The sequence below is a fragment of the Scylla paramamosain genome, chromosome 42 (assembly GCF_035594125.1).
Source record: "Scylla paramamosain isolate STU-SP2022 chromosome 42, ASM3559412v1, whole genome shotgun sequence".
NCBI lineage: Eukaryota > Metazoa > Arthropoda > Malacostraca > Decapoda > Portunidae > Scylla > Scylla paramamosain.
The window spans coordinates 1,512,501-1,535,000 of record NC_087192.1 but is presented as its reverse complement, the minus strand read 5'-3'; the positions used below and the strand labels follow the sequence as shown (position 1 = coordinate 1,535,000).

At 41.5% G+C, this 22,500-nt stretch overlaps 2 protein-coding genes across 4 annotated transcripts in view; one reads left to right on the top strand and one right to left on the bottom strand.

Annotated features, from left to right (window-relative positions):
- Nucleotides 1-22,500, bottom strand: part of LOC135093255 (uncharacterized) — a 57,195-nt gene that overhangs the window by 20,635 nt on the left and 14,060 nt on the right. For all 3 annotated transcript variants that reach the window (XM_063992322.1, XM_063992323.1, XM_063992324.1), the window contains exons 4-5: nt 22,132-22,500; nt 10,211-10,435 (exon numbers count right to left, since the gene is read on the bottom strand). The exon at nt 22,132-22,500 is cut by the window's right edge and continues 827 nt beyond it. The gene's annotated coding sequence lies outside the window, so the exon portion shown is untranslated. The remainder of the gene's footprint in view (nt 1-10,210; nt 10,436-22,131) is intronic.
- Nucleotides 8,635-18,056, top strand: LOC135093254 (cytokine receptor-like factor 3). The gene is made up of 10 exons (XM_063992321.1): nt 8,635-8,705; nt 10,218-10,433; nt 10,643-10,762; nt 11,699-11,868; nt 12,213-12,396; nt 12,886-13,129; nt 13,677-13,816; nt 14,478-14,589; nt 15,288-15,421; nt 16,153-18,056. Exons 2-10 carry the CDS (start codon nt 10,218-10,220, stop codon nt 16,243-16,245), a joined length of 1,413 nt encoding a protein of 470 aa, XP_063848391.1. The 5' UTR covers nt 8,635-8,705; the 3' UTR covers nt 16,246-18,056.

Below are 22,500 nucleotides of genomic sequence, written 5' to 3'. Positions count from 1 at the left end.
CGGTTAGGCGAACTACAACACAATTAACACTGCTAGTATAGATATATGGGGTTTGCATGAAAAAAGAAGCATCTATGTGAAAAAAAAGAAAGAAATACAGAGAAGGCGAGAAATTATGGACATGTAACGTACACATGCATATAGCTCCTTTTAATATTTTTGCTGTTTTTCTTACGTTTAATTTCTTGTTTTATAATCTGTCTTCTTAACTACTATTCTAAATTACTTTTCCATACGTATATACAGATACTTTTAATATTTCTTCGAGTTTTGCGTCCAGTTTGATGCCTCACTATGTATCCTCTTCATTACCATTCCATATTACTTTACAAGGAACAATTACTATTATTTATGCGGATAAGGCATTTGTTTTGGATTGAATCGATAAACTATACTCTTGCAGACGTGTGGGCGACGTACAACACTTTCACCCTTGATGCACGACGGTCACGTAGAGAAAACGCCGCCAGCAGGAGTGATGAACATGCGACGTTCACTGGACAGAGGATTGCTTGACTGGTTTGACTTTTTTTTCTCGCCGCAGCAACGAGATCACAAGTCGCTTCATTTATAAAACTTCAAAATAAAAAAAATGATAGTAACAATAAATAAATAAATAAAAATAAACAGATAAAACAAATTAATCAAGAGACGGATGAATACACAGACAGGCAAACAGATAGATAGATAAACAGATAGATAGATAAATAAACAAAATAAAATAAAAATCCCAATAACCATCCAGAAAGAAAGAAAACGTTACTGTAATATCAGAAACTCAAGTAAAAGTAATGGAGGTGACGGAGGGGAAAGAGATGAGGGAGAGATAAATGTGTAAGGAAAGGTAATGCCAGAGGAGAGCGTAGGGGATCAGGGAAGGAAAGTACAGAGGGTTGTGGTGAATGACAGTGATGGAGTAAGAGATGGACGAGCAGATTAGGACGTGCTGCGGTGAATGGCGATGATGGAAGGTCTGGGTGATGGAAGGTGTGTGTGTATGTGTGTGTGTGTGTGTGTGTGTGTGTGTGTGTGTGTGTGTGTGTGTGTGTGTGTGTGTGTGTGTGTGTGTTCAGAATGAGCCGTGTGGAAATGACGAAAGCTAGAAAACGAGAAAAAGGAAAGACAAGTTGAGAAGAAGAAGAAGAAGAAGAAGAAGAAGAAGAAGAAGAAGAAGAAATGAACACTCCTAGGAAAGGAAAGAAGGAAAAAACTTACAAGGTAAATCTGAAGGGGAACACACACACACACACACACACACACAGAGAGAGAGAGAGAGAGAGAGAGAGACGGAGAGAGAGAGAGAGAGAGAGAGAGAGAGAGAGAGAGAGAGAGAGAGAGAGAGAGAGAGAGAGAGAGAGAGAGAGAGAATCATATGAGTAATAAAAATATAACAGTGAAGATCGAAACAAGGGTATAATCAATGGTCGAACAGAAAAAAGAAAAAAAAAAACCTGCTTTATACTGATTTCCTCCGATGCATTATTTCAAGTTTAACTTCAACAGACATCGTACCATACCAGTAAATCAGCTGCGTACGTTTGCAATAACAATCTACACTAGCATCTTGCAGACACGAACTATTAATATCTAACTAGTAAAGCAGAAAATAACCTTCCACCATCCACATCACTCAGCTTCACCCACCGTTGTTTAAGGAAGGAAATGTAATAAAAAGACCGTAATCAATACTTGCATAAGGGCGGTACTTCATTGCAGTGGGTACCAGACGGCTGATAAGTGTACAGGTATATAATCTCCAGTTCACTGATGATCGGTGATGTACTCGACTCTTCTTTTGTCCTGTAGTAATCTCATATTATTCTCATTCCTCGGAGAAAGCCATTTAAACATTTTTGCACGGCTTTAGTACAACATCCACTTGTCTTTCGCCACCTGAGAGATAAACGCGTGTGAACTTTAGACGGTCATTTCCGATTTCTTGAAAGTTGCGATTTGCTTTAACTCAGGGTTGAGGAGGTAGACATCACAGTAGAGCTGCCGCGGTGGGTGTTATCAGCATGGAAACCAACACTTTCTGTTAGCAATCTTTCGAGCTAGGTTAGTCGCGTGACCTTTCGACAAGCGGTGGATTGTAAATAATAAAATCGGTCAGTTGGCGAAGCATCTTGTGTATACTGATTAGATCTCGTGACGCTCAGCATATACGCATGACAAGCAGGTCCTCGAATAGCAGCACTCTCCCTGGCACCACTGTACAGCTTTATCACTGCAACACTCTCCTCAGTCCTTGCCAGTGCTCTACTATTCTTTTAACAGACCTTGTGACATCGTTTTTCAGGAACAACTTTAAACGAACTGATGAATTGGTATTAAACTTTGACAGAGCTTGTTTCGAACCTTCCGCTAAGTCTTGTCACTATGGTTAAGTAGCAAAGCGAAGTGTGGTCCTAATTCACTCGGTTTGTTAGGGAACTATTTCCCCCCCCCACCCTCCACCCCAAAAAAAACAAAAAACAAAAAGGACGTAGCACGGCCTCTATAACCCATAGTAGATGTTTCGTGTACCGGTTGTTAGAGACATTCCCGAAAAAAAAGAAAAGAAAAAAGAAAAAAAAAAGATGCAACACGGCCTCTGAAACCCATAGTAAACTGCTGGGAAGAATTTATTGGTGAATATTGTAACGGTTTTGTATAGTGATGAGTGATGCCAATGTAACACGGCCTAACTTAACCTAACCTAACATAACTTAAGTGAAGCCCATAATAGATGTTTCATGTACCCACCAGCCTCAGCGTGTAAGTCAGCCACATCAGTGCATCCGCTTCATGGCCGCAGCAACAATGGCAGCCCACAAAGGTTAATGAGGTGACGCAGGTGGAGAGCCAAGGTGAAGGTGAAGGTGAAGGTGAAGGTGTAAGCGTGACAGTTCAGTGGGGTGAGTGAGTGGCGTGTGGTGAGCAGAATACCCAGGTCTTCACAAGGTGGTCTCTCTTCCTGCTGGTGGTGTCAGTGTGAGGTGAATGTACTACTTGCTGTCTTAGCGGCTTTTCTTATTGCTGCTACTGCTGCTGCTGCTGCTGCTGCTGCTGCTGCTGCTGCTGTTTCTGCTGTTTCTGTTTCTCCTCTTTCTGCTACGCAACCACCACCACCACCACCGGTACAAAAAACAACAATGATAATAATAATAATAATAATAATAATAATAATAACAACAATAAAAACGATAATAATTAACAATGATAATAATAATAATAATAATAATAATAATAATAATGATAAAAATAATGATAAAAAAAATAATAAGAAGAGGAAAAAGAACAACAACAACAGCAGCAATAACTACTACTACTACTACTACTACTACTACTACTACTACTACTACTACTACTACTACTACTACTACTACTACCTTCACCATTAAAGCAACTCTCTCTCTCTCTCTCTCTCTCTCTCTCTCCTTCTCCCTGCACGTCAGCACAGGACAATAGGAAAGGAGGAGGAGGAGGAGGAGGAGGAGGGCAAGCTTGAGCAAAGCCTGACATCACCACCACCACAAGACACCACCACCACCACCACTACCTCCACCACCACCACCACCACCACCACCACCACCACCACTACCTCCACCACCACCACCACCACCACCTTGTCGGATAACAAAGAACAGACTGCTGAGAATGGCGGAGTCCTTTCTATTTGGTTTCTTTCTTCTTCTTTTCTTCTTCTTTTGAGAGAGAGAGAGAGAGAGAGAGAGAGAGAGAGAGAGAGAGAGAGAGAGAGAGAGAGAGAGAGAGAGAGAGAGAGAGAGAGAGAGAGAGAGCGTAGGTATATATATATATAAGTGTTGTTACTGTATAGTCAGAAAGAGTAAAATAATACAAAGAATAATAAATAAAGATAACGAAAAAAAAAAAAATATCAACAGCAACAGCAAAGGAACACAAAGGAAGAGTAAGTAGCAGCAGACGTATTGGCTCTTAAGGGGTTCTCTGTGATAAATGTATGTACGAATGTTATGGTGATGCATATACGTAGCTACATTAATCAACTTGTAAGCACGTATTTCTATCTGTGCTTCTGCTGTTCACACACTTGATAATACACTACCATCACCACTACCACCACCAACAACAACAACAACAACACATTCATCATCCGTCTTTCTGGCACCACTGCAAAACAAGCTTCCACCAACTTTCCTTACTTATTTCTTCCATGTCTGTCTATTCCACACCACCATTGGTAAACTTATTGTCTCTGTTATTCAGTATCTAATTATCTATCATCAGTTTGCTACATCGCATCTTTCCTTCTCCCATCTATAATTCTTTTACTAGTTCACTACAATGCATCTTTATCTTCTCTTTCCATCCATTTCTCTATGACAAGTTCACTACATCGCATTTTCATTTTTTTTTTCGCCCATTTCTCTACCATCTCCCTACATCATATCATTATTTTCTCTTTCCAACTACTTTTCTTTACCTTTTTATCTACTTTCTTTTGCTTTTCAGTCTAGCACATCACATTTGGCTATTTCTGTACATACTAGCTTCATGTAATGCACCTTCACAATATCCTTAGTGAGAACACACCAATGCCTGGCGACTACAACTATTACAACTGTACATGAATGTTAGTGTGATTCTCTCGTGTTCTTATAGGTGGAAGTAAGTAGATACGTTTCATACAGGGACTGCCACATGTAGGTCTGACGGCTTCTTGCAGCTTCCCTTATTTTCTTGTTCTAATATTGCTCACCTCCACCCATTGTCGATGTAAGCTTTGTCTGGCGTTCACATCGGAGGTTTAGTTCAAGCTCCACTTCCTCTTATAAGTGTAAATAAGTAGATACGTTTAATTCATACAGGGACTGCCACATGTAGGCCTGACGGCTTCTTGCAACTTCCTTTATTTTCTTGTTTTATATTACCCATCAACTCCAACCGCTCCCAATGTAAACTCTGGCGTTCACATCGGGTTCAGGGTTCAATTCTTCAAGACTAGCTAACCTTCCCTGATAAGGTGGAGATGCGGCAAGGCAAGGGGAGCGAGACAAGGCAAGGGATAGCAAGGCACAAGTGTTGGGGTGCGCTTCCTTAGTGTCTTGTTTGCTCTGCCGCTGATCAGTGTTGCTGTTGTGAGAAGGAGGGGGATTCGATGCCTCGCCGCCGCCGCCGCCGCCTCCCTCCCGTCCCACCTTCCTCTCTTCCCGGCCCCTCCATTTCTTTCCCCTGCACGATTCTCTGTCTGTCTGTCTGTCTGTAGTGGTTGTGAGGAAGGAATCAAAGGTGCTTCTGATAGATTTCAAGAGTTGCGCGCTCACACACACACATACACACACACACACAAAGAGAGAGAGAGAGAGAGAGAGAGAGAGAGAGAGAGAGAGAGAGAGAGAGAGAGAGAGAGAGAGAGAGAGAGAGAGAGAGAGAGGTGGATTAAAAAAAAAGAAAAAGAGAAAAAAGTCTCTAATTTCCTTGGATGGATAAGACAGACAGGATGATGGGAAGGAAGAGGGAGAGGGAGAAAGGTTTCCTATACATATAGACGGAGAGGAGTGATTGAAGATCACTGAGATCAACTTACTGAGACTGAGATCAACTTCGGCACATCCTCCTCCCGTCAGTCAGGTCGCGGTGAGGGCGTTTCCAGCGCACCACGCACTCCTCGGCGCTTGAAGCAGGCTCTATCTAAACAGCGACTCCAGGCTCAGCTACCGTGAGGAAAGAACTTCGTATCATAGTAACAACACAAGATGGCGACAGATTGCGAGCGAGTGTGTTAGAGGAATCCGCGATCGTGCTACATGCTTCACATCCCACTCTTCTTCCTCTTTGTATAATTTGCTGCTGTGATGATGGGTTATGGACAGCTTCTCTCTCTCTCTCTCTCTCTCTCTCTCTCTCTCTCTCTCTCTCTCTCTCTGTTAGATTTAGCTTTTCCTTTCAAGATACTGTCACCCACTCGCTCACACACGCATCACCACCATCATCCAAGATAGGGCTGGGTTTAATGTGTAATGTAATGATCTCTGAATCCAACACGCTTCGTATTCTGAAGTACTTAGGTCTCTCTAAAGGACTAATTTCAAAGATGCAGTGGTGAATAGTCAAGTTCTCAAGAGTGTTTCCCGCTCATAATACTAAACCCTTGTTACATTATCACTAAATAAACGAGGGCACCATTGAGCACCATAATAAGTTCCACAAGAGGCCATTACCATTACTCCAATCTAGGAAACACCCTTGAAAATACCAACAACTTCCACTACAAAGTATGTTTAAACTAGTCGAAATAAGGCGACGAAATGCTTAAGAATGCTGTTGAAGCTTAGTAACACAGCGACACAGAACGAATATCTATAGGGATGAGGATGCTGGAGATGGATCTACCCGGCAGGAGAAGGAGAGGAAGACTTTGAAAGGTTTATGGACGCAGTGAAAGAGGACATGCTTGTAATGGGCGTGACTGAGGACCGTGCAGAAGACCCCTAACGAGAAGAGCTGAGAGAGAAAGAGAGAGAGAAAAAAAAAAAGAATGAATAAATAAAAATAAATAAATAAATAAATAAAAATAGATAAATAAATAAAGCAGAGAGCCTCGTGGATGCGTATCGTTAATCTAAAGGGAAGGAAAAGGAGCGTGGCATGAAGGACGGGACGGGACAGGAGGGACAGAGGAGGAGGGGAGGGGAAAGGGAGGGTTAATTGGGATCCACTCCGCTCTTCTTCCAAATTATCTTCGTCACGTCAATTTGTGTCTATCTAGCGGGAGCGAGTCCAGGGCTGCAATCTGACCGTGACACACACACACACACACACACACACACACACACACACTGAATCACCTCCAGTGCTTCAATGGCAAACTATTTGCATTGCCTTTATTTATTAACACATATACATATTCAATTTCTTACCCCTATGTCCCTTTAGAACGTGGATTAATGTGGTATCTTCAATATTTACTCTATACAGACATTTATACTTAACTGTATTTTTTTTAAGTGAATTAAAATATAGCATACAATGTCTCTCTCTTTACATCTGACGGAAGAAAAAAAAAAAATGAGCTAATCGGTCAGTCTTACAGTCGCATTTTCGAATAAATTTAGATATCAATTTATTTAACCATACATGTCCTTATTTCCTTATTTATATTCCACGAAAACCATGGATTAATAATACTTAATGCGTGTCCCCGCTTCTAATAATAATAATAATAATAATAATAATAATAATAATAATAATAATAATAAAGAGCGAGACTAATATTTTCTAATGAGCTTGTATATTAAATTATTAACTTACATCTATACTTTGTTACCTCCTTCCCTATATCTCTCTAAAATCACGAGTTAATTTAGTATTTAATGAACATACCTTTCCACTTCTAAGGAAAGGCAGTGAGTGGGCCGATTACATTTCCACAAAATTTAGATATACACTTACAAACTGTTCCATTACTTTCTTTCCTGCATCCCTCTAAAAACGTGAGTTAATTCAATAATGCACATCTCCGCTCCTGAGAATGGCAGCGAGTCAGTCAGCGAGCTTCAAATAAATCTAGGTATCAATTTGTCACTGTACATATGTGCTCCGTTTCTTTCTTCCTGTCATCCCTCTAAAAACGTGAGTTGATATAATACTAATACTTCGCAAGTTCCCCCTGAGGAAAGATAGCGAGTTAGTCAGTCAGGTTGTCAGTCAGTAACAGCGAATAAATTGACATTACATTACCACACTCACGAGTACCACCCTTACATCCGCTATGAAATTCAAATGATTTATTGACGTAAAAAATACATCAATGAGTCTCCACCTAACTATTCCGTGATTTTGCTCTGCCTTTTCTGGGTCAAAAGGGAACGAGTGGCAATAATTTCCGAAGAGGAGGAGGAGGACGAGGGGAGAGGCGGGAGCATGCTGGCACCGCCCCTCCCTCCTGCCCGCCTCGCCTCGCCTGACATCCTTAGTAGGTCAGAAGGACAGGGAGTGTAGGACGCCTGAATAACAATGAATATCACATTTAAAGGACACTATTCCTAATATCCTTAGGTGTGGTCATAGGTATTCCGCATCGGGACATCGTGGTGTGTGGTAAACAGTGCAGGTGTGTATATGTCTGTGTCAGCGTCCGTATATCTATCATTTGAGCTTATCGGATCAGCTGCGGCGCGACAAACATCTTGTCTCAAGAGAATGTTCAGTACTCTACAAGTCGCTAATATCACATGACAGTATCTCTAAAAAGTAATCAGATTGATGTAATAAAATCCAAATAACTATTCAAGAGAAAAATCCGGCATTGCTTTATATTAAAAATAAGATGAAATTGTTAAAAATTTGCGCAACCATGACCGTCCGAGGAGGAAGAAGAACCAAGCGGTGGCGGATGTAAACAATGGCCACGGGAGTACGGGTTATCAAAGGATTGTTTTGATTTATTTCACTCCGAGGTGAGGCCACTTGAAAGGTGAATTTGACATCATAAGGAAGTGGAAAAGAAAGAGATGGATAGGGTGTAAGAATGGTAAGAGTGGTGTGGCTGTGGTGGAAGGAGGGAGATGAAATGGTGGAAGGGTTGAAGTGGTGACGTTTGGTCGGAATTTTAAGTGTTGGTGAAGTAGTGTTTGGTGTTCCCCTCCCCTGCTGGCGGTGAGTCACTTGCCTCGCGCCGTGGTGGTGTGGCGCGAGCTGTGTGCCGGTTGTGTGTGTTAATATTACAATCAGGTGTACTGGTATGCTGCTGTTACGAAGGTTTAGTGTAATTCGTTCAGCAGTGTTTAGTCTGAGCGCTTCCATACATTCGATGTTTCTCACTTAAGTCACTGTATGTTCTGGTGTATGTTATGTCTTGTTGTGGTTGGTAAGCCTTCTGTCCAGTATCTTTTTCTATGTTTTTTTTTTAGGTAGTGTTGGTGGTGTGCCACTCCTCCACCACCTATGATTTCTGTAGTACTGTCAGTTCTGCACTCCTTGTTCCTATCACTGTTCTCTCTTCCTCTTTCTTACAATTGTGTCCCTAAAGGATTGGAAACCTTATATTGTGCCTAGTCAAGTTCAGAGCATATTTTCATTGTGTCTTTCAAAAGTTCTGAAGACCTTAATATATCTTTCTTAAATTCCTGAAATGTGAAATTGTGTCTTACTTAAGTTCAGGAAACTTTAAGTGTCGTTCATTTTATAATTTCTCTATAATGATGATTTGTCATCCTTGCCACAGTCCAATTTAGTACTGTGCTGTCACAGCCATCCTGGTTTGTCATACAACTAGCATAATTCAGCCATTAACCTGTCATCCAAGTGTCTGTCATGCATCTTGCCATATTTTTTTTGTCACATTTATGGATGGCTGTTTAGTTAATGGCTAGTGGATGTGTTATATTCAAGCACATGCTCACCTTAAAACACTTGACTGAACTCATTTGAGAAATAGTGTTCAGATGCCACCTGAGCCTGTTTCATGGAGTGCCACAACAGCCAGTGTTACCAGCACCTCCACATCCAACACCAAAGCTGATCTAAACACAAGACACTGCACAAGATGTACGAGTGACTGAAAACAAAATTGAGGTAGATTTTTGCTTATCTGGAGCTTGACATCATTCTTTACTGATAAGGGCAACATCTGGTCTCACTCAATATATTCTCAATATGGTATGATCTAATGCATAAACATACAGTAATAAAGAACTTGTGACTGTCATTGTGATGGTGGAAGAAAAATCCAAATTGTTTGTGCTGCATTGTCTTGGGAAAATTCACTCGCCTGTAATGGTCACTCCCACCTGTTGAGTCCACGGAGAATTTTGCTGCCTTCTAAGAAGTTCCTATAAGGTTCTCCTTCCCTGCATTCATTTATTTCATTCCCTACATTCATTTATTGTCTTCCTTTCTCAAGACATCCCACCATGGAGGCATCCTGTGTTTTAGTGACACTTTGAGGTCATCCTCTGCTTCCTTCACAGACTGTCTTGTGTGTTACCTGCAACATATTTACATTTTCTCTTTCCTTAACTCAGCAGCTTCAGTCTTGTACCTTTAATCATCTATAACTGAAGAGTTCCATGTATACCCTCATTGTCATGTGACCTCTGCTATCTGACATGAAGGTGGTTTTGGATTCAGCTCATGGTTGTTTCTTAGGAGAGGTAGCGCCCTCTCTTGTAAAGCTAACACTGTGCTATAACACAGTCAGTTCCACACACTGATGCCTGGCACATATATTCATTCATATACTCACTGAACAGATGGCAGACTTGGAGCAGCAACAGCAGCAGGGGCAGGATGGGGGCATCAATAGTGGTGGCAGCGGAAGTAGTGCTGGGGAGCGTCTCCGAGAGGAGTACCGGCGACACGTGCAGACTCAGCTGTCCCACGACCTTGTGGACACCATTGCCAGCCTGCAGCAGCACCAGCACCATCTCCAGCAACTGTCTGAGCAGCTGGAACTGGCCACCAAGCAGGTCTGTTTGAAAGATGGAAAAGTAGAGTGTATGATTAAGTGGATGACACATAAAAAGACAAAGATGCAGTGAGTGAAAGAGAGAGAGGAATTAAATAAAATGCTAAAAGATAAGGCTTCATTCCTGCTAACTAACTTTCTTTCCTGTGTCTCCTCATCACTCAGTCACATATCCACTGTTTGTCTCACACCTCTTCCTCCTCCACCCAGGTGAAGAGCAGTGCCACAGAGACCAAGGACACCATCAATGCCACGCTGGACGCCTTCCTAATCACTGTGAATGAGGCAGTCAGTGCCAGGCGGCAGCAGCTTCTTGACGAGGTGCAGCAGGTATGTATTACGCAGTGGATGTGATATGTGGCACTTCTGGTGTATGTTGTATGATCTCAGCTAAACTTGTGCAGTCTTGTATCCTTATTTATATTTATCCAGTCATTCTTTAAGTTGCGATACACTTCTTACTGCCATCATTTCTTGTCCTTTCCAGATATCTATGTATATTTCAGTGGGAAAAGCTTATCCTTGTTGTGTGCCACTCAAACATATTCCTTTTTATTTATTTTATTCATCAGTGTGTGTATGTGTTCAGGTTTGGGTACACATGTTCAGGCACACTACACACCACTTTTAAACTTACTTAACTTCAGTTTTTATTTCATAATACTTATTAATTATGTACTTGATATTTCACACATAAAGATCACTAAGATCACTTCATGAATTGAGCTTCTTTTTGCAATAAACTTCTTTCTGACTCCTTATAGAATAGTTTGTGTGGCCTTCTCTCCTCCTCATGTATGGTGTAGTCTTTGCCTGTGCTCTGCTTGCATGAGAGGTAAAGGCCTAGCAGTTAAAGGAAAGATCATGTCATCACTGTGAAGGGACAACATCATCGGCTAAATCTGTCTTAGGGAACAGATTGTGGTGATGAGGAAACAGATAAAGCATTTTACTTATCTTACATTTTAACTAGTTACTGTCTTGAGATGAGAGACAGTAGTTGAAAGCTGCTGTCAAGAGATACATACTGTCTCTACTTTATACTGTTTTTCATCACCAGATTTTAATAACTTATTCTATTCAAGACTAATGTAATCCAACTTTAACCAACTCAGTTATCCTAATATATCAGCTGTAATTTGGTTTTACTAAACTTATCCTATCCTGTCCTGTCCTTCCCTAACCTAGTGTAATCTAATGTAACCAAATCCAGCCTAACCTAACCTGACCCTAAGTAACCCAGCAATCCATTTGTCTGGTGGCCAGGTGGAGGAGGAGGCACTGGGGCCGCTGGAGCAGTGCGGGCGGGAGCTGGCTTGTCGGCTGGATGAGGTGGAGGAGAGGGTGACGCAGGGGGAGCGGCTGCAGCGACACAGTGGTGTGATGGCGCGAGACACTGTGCTGCGGTTTCAGGAGGAGGCTGCTGCCATGACTAGGTGTGGTGATGGCAATGGTGGTGGTGGAATGTTTGTGTCCAATTTATGCATGAACCCTTTCACTGTGATATGCAACAATGCACATCACTAAAAGCAATGTATGGAACCTTTCTAAGTATTTACAGGAAAGAAGGGGATAAAAAGAATAGATTTTGCAATTCTAGCCAGTACAATGTTTGCAAGTGGCTGTAGAACAAGAAAAGATGTCTCAGAGTGGTTAGTAATTCAGGAAAGATGTGTCAAATAGCAGTGAAGGGATTAAATAATTTAAACAAATTTTCCATATTCAGAGTATATTAAATGTTATGCTCTCTCATTAAGCATCTTCCCTTCCTCCTCCCCAGCCTGCCAGAGGTGCCAGCACTGTGTGCCGTGCCAAGTGTCAGCGTGGAGTTCCCCCATGACCCGTCGCTGGAGGATGAGGTGCGGGAGCTGGTGGGGCGCGCTGGCAGGGTCTCACGGATGGGACCTGTGCAGATTACCAATATTGTGGAACAGCCTGGTGCCTTGCTGGTGTCCTGGGAAGAGGTGTGTGTGTGTCTTTGTGTGTGTGTGGCTTTACCTTGTTGTAGTGTACAGGACCTGAGCTAGTTATGTTGTCCTGTGTCTAAATCTCAATGTATCAAGCCTTTCCTTCAGTTAATATTCACTCCTTGTTGCTGTCACATTCTCTTGTGTGTTCTAAATATCCAAACTTCTGTGTTTTACTCTACTTGTCACCCACTACCACCACTACTATTACAAACATCCCACAGATCACACATTGTTCTGTACTGCTACCATTGCACATCCTGTCTTGCTTTTCCACAACTGTCACACTAGAAATAACAGCCCTTAATCATCACCATTGCTATATTTCATTGTTACCACCATCCCCATCACTATTATTACATATGTACCTTTTCATCAAGAACTGACACTACTCCACTCACTCCCACTGCCACTGCTGCCAAATATCCTCACCATTTTGACCACAGTGACCACCACAACACACCCTCACCGCCTCCTCTCCTGCAGGTGGACGAGGATGTGTCTGATGAAGGCCTTGAGTTCTGCCTTGAGTGCAGCAACACTGGCGCCACGGACCCCCATGCCGCTGTCTTCACCCGCAAGTACGAGGGTCCTGACTATTCCTTCCTGCTGCGAGACCTCAAGGCGGGGGAAAACTACCTCCTGCGGGTGGCGTCACGGCGGGAGGGAGCATCCTGTTTTGGTCCTTGGAGCCTTGTACAGGCAGCCTCTACCAATAGATCACATTTCAGTGAGTGTGTGTGTGTGCGTGTGTGTGTTAAATTTTTATACTTGATCTTTTTGTTATTTTTTTCATGCCTCAGGATTTTATTTTGTCGTTATGTAAATGCTAGGTTCCCATCTTTATTAATTTATTGTACTTTGGTGAACTAATTTTTGTATGCATTTTCTACAGATTCAGTCTTATATAGTGATAGTATTTGCATTTTTATACAGTGAATGTGTGATGTTTTGCAAGTCATTTAATTCTCTCTATCTCTTATCTGTGTGTGTGTATGTGTGCACTTTTTTGCCCCCCCCCCACCCCCTATCCTTTACACTGTACCTCACTCCCTTTCATTCTATTCCACTACCACTAATGCCTCATCCTTTCAGCCTGCTCTCCCATTTCTCCCAGCAAGACCAGTTCTGTCTTCAGTATTATCTTCTATCTCCCTTTCCTTCTCAAACACATCCCATCTTCCTCATTTTTCCCCCTCCCTCACTACACATCCTTCTGTACTAAATACTTTTTGATTTCTTCCTTAACTACCACTGAGATCACTTGTGTTGTACAGAGTGGAGCAACAGCAGCAGTGCCAGCAGTGCATGGACAGTGGCAGACGATGGGCGGCTGGCGTGCAAAACCTCGGATGAACCAGAAGTATTGCATTCTGAGGCACCGCTGCTCAAACCTGGTTCCTCTGTGCTCTTCAAGGTGTGGTGTGGGCTGCTAATGGCTCCTGTGTATCTGGTTTTCTCTCATGTTTACTTAGGATCTCTGACATTTTGTAGTAAAGTTTTCATCTTTCCTTTGGAGCATCAAGGAGGCACTAAGAAAGTTATCCTTATTGGCTATGAGAGGTTGTTGCTGGGGACAGAACCCCTGGCTATGAACTCAAGGTACACACAAGTCCGATGCATTACCAGTTTGGTCATAAGTGACCCTTAGTGGCTTTTGGTTGGACCTGACTGCCTTGGTACAAAATTATAGTAAGAAGTCAGCTAACCTGCCATTCTAACATCCAGTGTTTTGTGTATTGACTTCTGTTACCATGTACTGCATCATAGCTGAGAACATGTGATGAAACTAATTCTTCTTACAGTGTCAAAGCAGATATACAGATACAGAGCAATGAGACTGGAGATCATTCTTTATATTCTAATTTCTACAGTGAGATCAAGTGAGACATTATGTCTTATCTACAGTTCTTCAATTGAAATGTCAACCTGGTATATAGATTGATTAGCCATTACTTCCAAAGACATTTCTTGGCAATAAAAGGAATATTGCTGCAGAATCTTCACCATTATTGTCATCATAATTATGCTTATGCACCTCTTTGCCTATCCTGCTCACTCTGCCGTGCTGCTTTCAGATCCTGCGTGGAGGTGGCGGCTGCAGTGACGAGGGGCTGGGCCTGAGCTGTATGCCGGTAATGGGACCTGAACACCTGCTGCTGCCTGGCACTCTCTTCCTCAGCGCACAGGGTCAGTAGCAGGCTAGACTCCTCCTCCCATAACTTTTATTTTAATCTATTTTCATCTCTTAATAGCACTTTGTGGTGAAATAGCACTTAGTGGCCTGATTTCCATATGATCTTTACCTTTTGTTGGTTATTTAAATTATTATTATCTTGCTGGGTTTGTCTTCCTTCCCTGCATCTTCCTTTCATGGGATACTTTCTTCATTTGCTGTTTGCTTCTCTTATTTCCTATTCCTCATTTTCCTGGGATATATCACCTTTCTTATTTTGTAGGTGTGAAAATGTGTTTCCCTTTTTTCTCTTTCTTTCTCTATTATTTTGTGCCTGTAGAATTTATTTTACTTATTTATTTATTTTTATGTTTACTTCTTTAACTTTGAAAACCTGTGAATAAGGCATTACACTTCATCCATTCTTCATCTTTCTGAATACAATAGAGTATCAGATTTTGACACACACACACACACAAAAAAAAAAAAAAAGAAGAAGAAAAAACAAGCATAAAAATAACAATAACACAGTAAAAATCAGAAATATAAATGGAACTACCTATTCTTCAAATTACTGCAAAAACTATTTAAATTACTAATGTGGAAAAGTATACAGGAAAGGCTTAACATAAAATAACTCCCACAAAAGTCACACCAACCCAGCACAGAATATCGGAAGATGTGAAGGTATTATTATCCTTGTTTCTTCCAGGCTGTGTCTTCCTGGACGGGGTGAGCAGGGTGACTCGCCTCCCTGCAATACAGGACAAGTCTCAGGTCAGCTTTGCCGTGGAGAAGGTGTCGTCCAGCAAAGTGCGGGTGTACATCGAGAGCCAGGAGAAACAGGTGTGTGTGTGTGTGTGTGTGTGTGTGTGTGTGTGTGTTTAAGTATTTTACAGGTATTATTATATTTAGTGTTATTGTGTGTGGAGGCATTTCTCAGACTCACACTCATTGTTGTTTTCACTGTTGTTATTGATTAGTTTGAGTTGTGTAAGTGTTTATGATACCTACCCTAGCCTCCTCCACAATATCCCTCTCATACACATCTCCTCCATTGCATCCTTTTATCTTTTACTGTATTTCATGCCACAGACTGTAGTGAAGTAATTTTATCACCTTAGGATGTGCAGATGCTGTCATTGGTAACACTGTCACTGGATGATTCTCTTGCCCACAGATTGGCTCACATGCTCCCATCTTATTTTAAAACACTCAGCCAATTGACTTCATATTTCCATTCAAACTCTTCTCTGTTTGCAAGATGCTGTATTTATAGTGTCTTACAAATAAAAGAGTTTCAGTAGGAATACAAAGTGATTTGCCACACATGTTAAAAAAACCAGACTGGAATACATAGTAGACCAGTCAGCAGGTGAGAGCACTGCCCAGCAACAGCTTTACCGTACCCATCCGTCCTGTGTGACAAAATTACTCAGTCTGTGAAACCAAATATACCAGTACAGTTCTTAGCATCCCTCCTCCATGACCAGCTGTGGTGTTCCCCTCTCTGTACATAATCAGTATCCCTCGTCTACCCAAAGCCCACTCCCCTCACCTCCATCTCCCCCCCACAGGTGACGTACGAGTGGGGTGTGCCAAGTGCCCAGGACGGCCTCTACTTCCTTGCATCCTTTGGGGAGCCACGCTGGAAGATCAGTGTCCATTAGGGTAGCCTTTGTACCCTGGAAACCCTTCTTTACCTCAGTCCTCCACAAAGATGCCGCTCCCTCCCATTCTTTGCCTCAACCCTTCCCAGGATGCCCCTTCCCCCTTGCTTCACCCTCATGACAAGAGATGCAGTGCCATGCTTCACCCACAGCAAGAAGAGGCTTTGTGATGCCTTCTTGCTTCACCCTCATCTCATTCTTCCTTGTCTCACATCCACCCATCCACTTTCACCACCTATTCTTACTTCTTTTCTTACTAATGTCCATCATCCCACATGTTTCATCTGTGTGTCTGTCTGCCTGTTCACTTATCTTATGAGTTTATGTTTCATTCTCTAAGGAATCTCTGTAAATTGAATCTCTGTACATTGTGCCTCATTCCTCCTTCCTTTCTTTTTGTTCTGCTTGGTGGCAGTAACATAAGTAATCATGTGATGATCTGAGTAACAGTCATTAAGTTGATAAGTTTTTCCATAACAGTGCTCCTTTCTAGACTTCTGAGATACTCTCTAAATGGATTTAAGCATGAAGGAATCTCATGGAGGCAAAGAACTGTTCACCAAGAGATAGTAAGGAAGGAATGAAGGAGTGCATCATCATCATCATTGCTCACCATCACTGTCATCTTAATTATTATGTTTACAATTAATTAATCATGTTAAGTTTTCGCTCTTCATGTTCGTGAATCGGTTTCTTTTGTTTATCGTGTTGCGTCTGGCCCAAGAAGTGTCAGAACTGCTGCTTTCTCTCGTGTGTCGGCCAGTGTGTGACTGTTTGTGTGTTTGTATTTGTGAGTGTGTGCATGTGTAGGAAGACATGGGCCTTACTCAAGTGATGCATTCCACAGTGATGAGGAAGTACATGTGAAGAGAAACAGCCCATAATCTCACCCCAAACCGGTAATGTTAGTCATTATTATTGGCCTCCGCTCCCAGGAGTATTGCTGAGCACAAACACAACACTCATTGCATATCACATCTGGGTAATGAAACTTTTCATCAGCCTGCTATCCATTAGGCTTTCATCTACACACCAGCTTTACTAAAGATGTATTGGATATCTGAACTCGGAGACCTGTGGATGTTGGTTTATGTATGTGTGTTTTCCAAATGCAGATGTTAGCTTCAAGAAAGAATTGGATGTGGATGCAAATGTGAGAGTTACACCTCATGGATGTGGATGTGGATGTGGATGTTTTCAGGAGTATTAAGGAGTGATAAGGAATGTTTAGTGCTGTTTTTTTTTTTTTTTAATAGTGACCACATTCTGTGTGTGTGTGGCAAAGATGCAGATGTTTATATATACAGTCCTAAATGCAGATGCAGATGTTTATTAAATCATAAATGTGGATACGTATATATGTTTATTAGATGAGAAATATGGATGCAGATGTTTATTATTAAATGGTAAATATGGATGGGAATGTTTATGACAAACATGAATGCTGATGCAAGTGCAGATTTTAAAAATGGTAAGGATGTTCCTCATACATAATGTAGATGTGGGTATCCAATACATCATCAACACTGACACAGGCTGGACACAGGATGGTATGAATTATGCATGCAGCAAAAGGAAATTAACAGTATCTTAAAATTGCATGATGGAAGAAAAAAGAACATAAATGAAAAAGCTCAGTCTGTGTGTTTTGTTACTTAAAAAAACTAACCCCATTTGCCTCTCAAGTAAAATATTGACCCCACATTTGCCAACCAGTGACCCCTCCCCTCCCCTCCCCTCCCACTCCCTCTCAGCTCCCTTCCGTATGGATAAACTCAAGGACTGTTTTGCATAATAAAATCAAATCTATGTATTCTGTGATGGTTCTTCTCTGCCCATGTGACTGTGTGGCTTTTTACCCTTAAATGTTTGGAAGCATTAGGATAATTAAGATGTTATGAAGGAAGAGGAAGAATTAAAAAAGTAACATGGAAGGAAGGAAAAAGGAAACCATGAGAAAAACACTGTTATGCTGAAGGTGCTAGAAAATAAGGTAATGTGTGCAAACTTTACTGAAGTGTGAAGGACAAGGTGAAAGATTAAGAAGGAAAGCATTGCAAAGGGAAGGTAGAAGTGTTAAGGAATAAGTCTACCCAAGAAAATGTTAGGAAAAAGTCCCAGGAAGTATTAAATATCAAAATGTGATAACTTTCTTTCCTCTTGTTGATCATCCCTTACAAAAGAAAAAGACAAGGAAAAATTACAATAGGTACCCCCCAAAATTTCATCAGTACAAGGAAATAAGCAGATTTATGGTAAAAACTGCAAGGAATGAGCAGTATGAGTACATTAGTAAAAGCAGTAAATGTATATTGTTTCTGCAACTGCTATTACACATACAACTACTGCTATTACTACTGCTAGGTGGAGTTGAAGAGGGCCAAGACTTGACAGAAATGAGCCACATGTTGAGTCATTGTCATCCACTCACTGTAGGTGTTAGTGAGTGGAAAGTCAGGAATGAAGGAAAAGCTGGAGTTATGTATTAGAAGCTTGAATATGTGCATCAGAAAGTTAAAGTTAGTTATTAGAAAGTTATATTTCAGCAGGCTGTGCTTGATAGGGGAAGGTCACTAGCTGTTTCATTAGATTATACTTGTAAGTCTCTCTCTCTCTCTCTCTCTCTCTCTCTCTCTCAACAAATGAATCTGTCCAGTATTCCACAAGTGAGCTTCAATGTGTGTGTGTGTGTGTGTGTGTGTGTGAAGAAGCATAGTAAAAACTCAAAATGTGCCATTTTCATGTGTTGTACCAGCCTTGAGCACACTGGTCACAGACAACCACCACTATGTGACTCCCAGCCCTCACCTCTTGTGCTCACCACACACCATGGGACACAAAAATGAGGAGTAACTGTGTAGAAAAGAAAGCTATAGAATTTATAAATAATCTTGTGCTTTACAATTTTAAATGCTCATATGTAGTAGAAAATATATGCCTTTATTGCCAATAGATGTTGCAGCATGATCAGCTAACATTGTCTGTGACTGATGTGGCCACGGCTGGACCTGGTGGCTGTGACCCGCGGCAATGTCACCCATACTGGATGCCGCGTCCTCATCCTCTCCCCTTTCCTCTCTTCCTTGCTCCCACAGTTTTAAGGTCCTCAATGGTAGCATAAAGTTTATATCCAATATATGAAGTCAGTGTAATTTTGATGATATTTTCTTTAGTTTTGTAAAGTCTCATCAGTCCAGCCATTTAGTGCACATTATCATTACTTAGGCAAAACTGATTTTAGGTAGGCACAGAAAATTACCACGATAAGCTTTTCCACCGCTGCATTTATAAGTAGAGAGCTCAAGTTTTGCATGTTTGATATTCAGTTTAGGCTAATGTGCTGGAAAGTATTATGGTTTGAGTAGTTTGTTAATTTAAGAGGACTATGTATGTCCTCTTTTTTGTAACAAATATTTCTCAAAATGTCAAAATATTAAGGAACAATCGCAAAATCCTGTGGCAAGCACTTCCTAAAGCATTTTGATGATAAACACACATGTTTCTTTCATGGCCAAAGTTTGAAGCACAAGCAGTGATGTTAGAGTTAGTAGATGCATTAGGAACAGTTCATATTATAAGGAGTTATTCAAATGCCGACATTTATTAATCACCCAATGGTCGTTGGTGTCTGACGTCTTTCTTGTCTGAACAGTACAGAGTTGTCAGCAGGACTCTCAGTGGTGTCTGTGCTGTCAGAGAAGGAGGGTATATGCCTCCTGTCCTGGCTTGATTTCTTTCCTTACTGGCAAAGTCTGTCAGGCATACACTCACACCTCACCACAGCTTTAGCTTTTCTTTTTCTTTTTTTTCACTTGTGCAAAGTTCCTTACTTGCAATGTGGATGCCTATTTCTTTGTTCTTATTGTTATTTTGTATTATCATTATTAATAATTAATATCTTTATTATTTTGTTAGTGGTGTTAATACAGTACTATTGTACTACTTCAATCATCACAAAGATCTATAACCGTTAGGATGTGCTATGGATACAACAAAAATAAAAGCACAAACAAGAAGGAAGTGTTGTGGAGGGCAGTCATGTTAGTGATGTTCCGCTGTTTTGTGGGAATGCAGGACTATTCTCAAGTATTGATATTTTAATGTGTTTTTTCCTCCTCTTGAATGTCTGAGTTCTTTGCCAAAGCTTGCCAGGCAAAATTAATGGATGCCCTTTAAAAATAAAAATACACAAGGCTCAGAAAATGGGCAAAGAACAACTGGTGATGTGTCTGTAAATGTTGCTGTTTTAATCAGTGTTGGTATGTGTATGGTGCCATGCTCCCCTTTGGAGCATCATGGAAACACTAAGAAATTTATCTTAGGGTGGAACAAAATGGCCATAAAGTGACAGCTGAGAAATGAACCTGTGGCAGGACAGTCAAGGCAGATGTGAGTCCCACACATTACCTTTTAGGCTATGAATGCTGACCAAACCTGGGTGGAATTTGGTTGGCCTTGACTGTCCTGTCACTACACCTGCAGGAAGAGGAGGGATTGATAATTGTGAAGTATTAAGGTGTCACATATTCCAGTATTTATTATAGTGAATGACAGCGACTAATCACCTTTGCACAGAGGTGCAGGGAGGGAAAAGGCCTTCAGGCGCAATTTGAAGAAAAGGAAAGAAAACAAGTAACATGTAATCAAGAATAATAACAGCAAGACAACACACAAGAATTCTGTACAGAAAATCTTCTCTTGAACATCACAAATTCTTGCATCAGAAAGGCACACAAAGCAAGCTGATGGCTGTTTTGCTCTTCCAGCCATCAGCCATTTTCAGAAGCAAAAATGTTGAATGCTGTGATGTTTTCTATTTTGCCACACAAATTCCCAATGCAGATGAATATTCCTTCCCCAAACACCAGGTACTGGTCACTCACCTACCATGTGGTTTGTGTGGCACCTCAGCAAGTCACTCCCCGGGCGTGTGTCGTATGCGGAATGAATGCGCCATGGACGGCCTCTGTGAGGGAAGGCAGGATGACCCATGCAGGTGATGAGAATAGTTTTGTAGTGTACATGACGTCCACAGCACAGATTTATTCAGTCTGTTACTGTACATAGATGTTGAATAAATACATTCAAGGCTAGTAACAAGTGGAGTAATTCACCCTGTGTTGGGAGTGTCAAGATTGGGTTGGATGGGGTGCTTGCTGGGTCAAAGGCTGAATCTTCCACCACTTGCTTTTTAAATGTTTGTCTCTTGGAACTGGCTCCAGATCAACATTTGACATTACCTGGATGCCTTGCACTACTTGAGTGGTGGGTCTTGAGTGTCCAAGGAGTGCCTCTGGATTTATCCATGTGTTGCTGGATAGCAGATAAGTATCTGCATTAGGGAAGGGTTGTTGTCTTTGTTTCTGGTACTGAAAATTGTTCAATATATGTGTTGCCTGTCCTTAGTTTTGTCTGTACACTGTCAATTTGCTTTCAAGGTGGGCGTTTCTTCGTTACTGAGAATGATGATACTTAAGGCAAGCATTCCTACCCTTGTGTGTGTGTCCAATTCATGATGGTCTGGAAGGAGCTCAAAGCTGCGGGTGAAGCTGAAGCATCACACACAGCACACTACATCCCATTACTCTAGCAAGACAGCAGGCGTCCACTGTCCACTGCGAAAAATCCTAAGTCGCCTGAGGAAGATTCAAACCTGTGCCGATCAAATGGCAGATGAGGACACTCCACCAAAGACAAGGCGGTGCCGCGGTGTGTGTTTTTCACCTACGGTTGTTTGCTGGTCATCCAGCTAGCCACCCGTTCCCCTAAGGAAAGGGCTCAGAGCTTGTACTGACCGATCTTAGGGTTGGACTGATGTGAGACCATTCACACACCACACACCGAGACAGGAAGGTCACATCCTCTCGTGTTACATCACGTACCTACTTGCTGCTAGGTGAACAGGGGCCACATATTAAGAGGCTCGCCCATTTGCCTCGCAGTGCTTGAGAGTCAAACCCTTCTTGGCTGAGAGCCGAGCGTGCAAACCACTAGACTACGAGGTGTGTGTGTGTGTGTGTGTGTGTGGCAGGTAGCTGTCTAGTCGGGTCTGATCTTTCATCTTTGACCATTTTTACCAGTTAAGGAAGAAAAGATATCCTGATGCAACATACATTTAATGTTTGACATGTTATTCTTAGATAATTTAGTTTTGGTTCAATCCTGCTCTTGTGTCAGCATTATACATTTGGACATTATTTACCAAAGCATATATATACTGAGCCATACATTCAAGTAAATAAACAACAATTAATT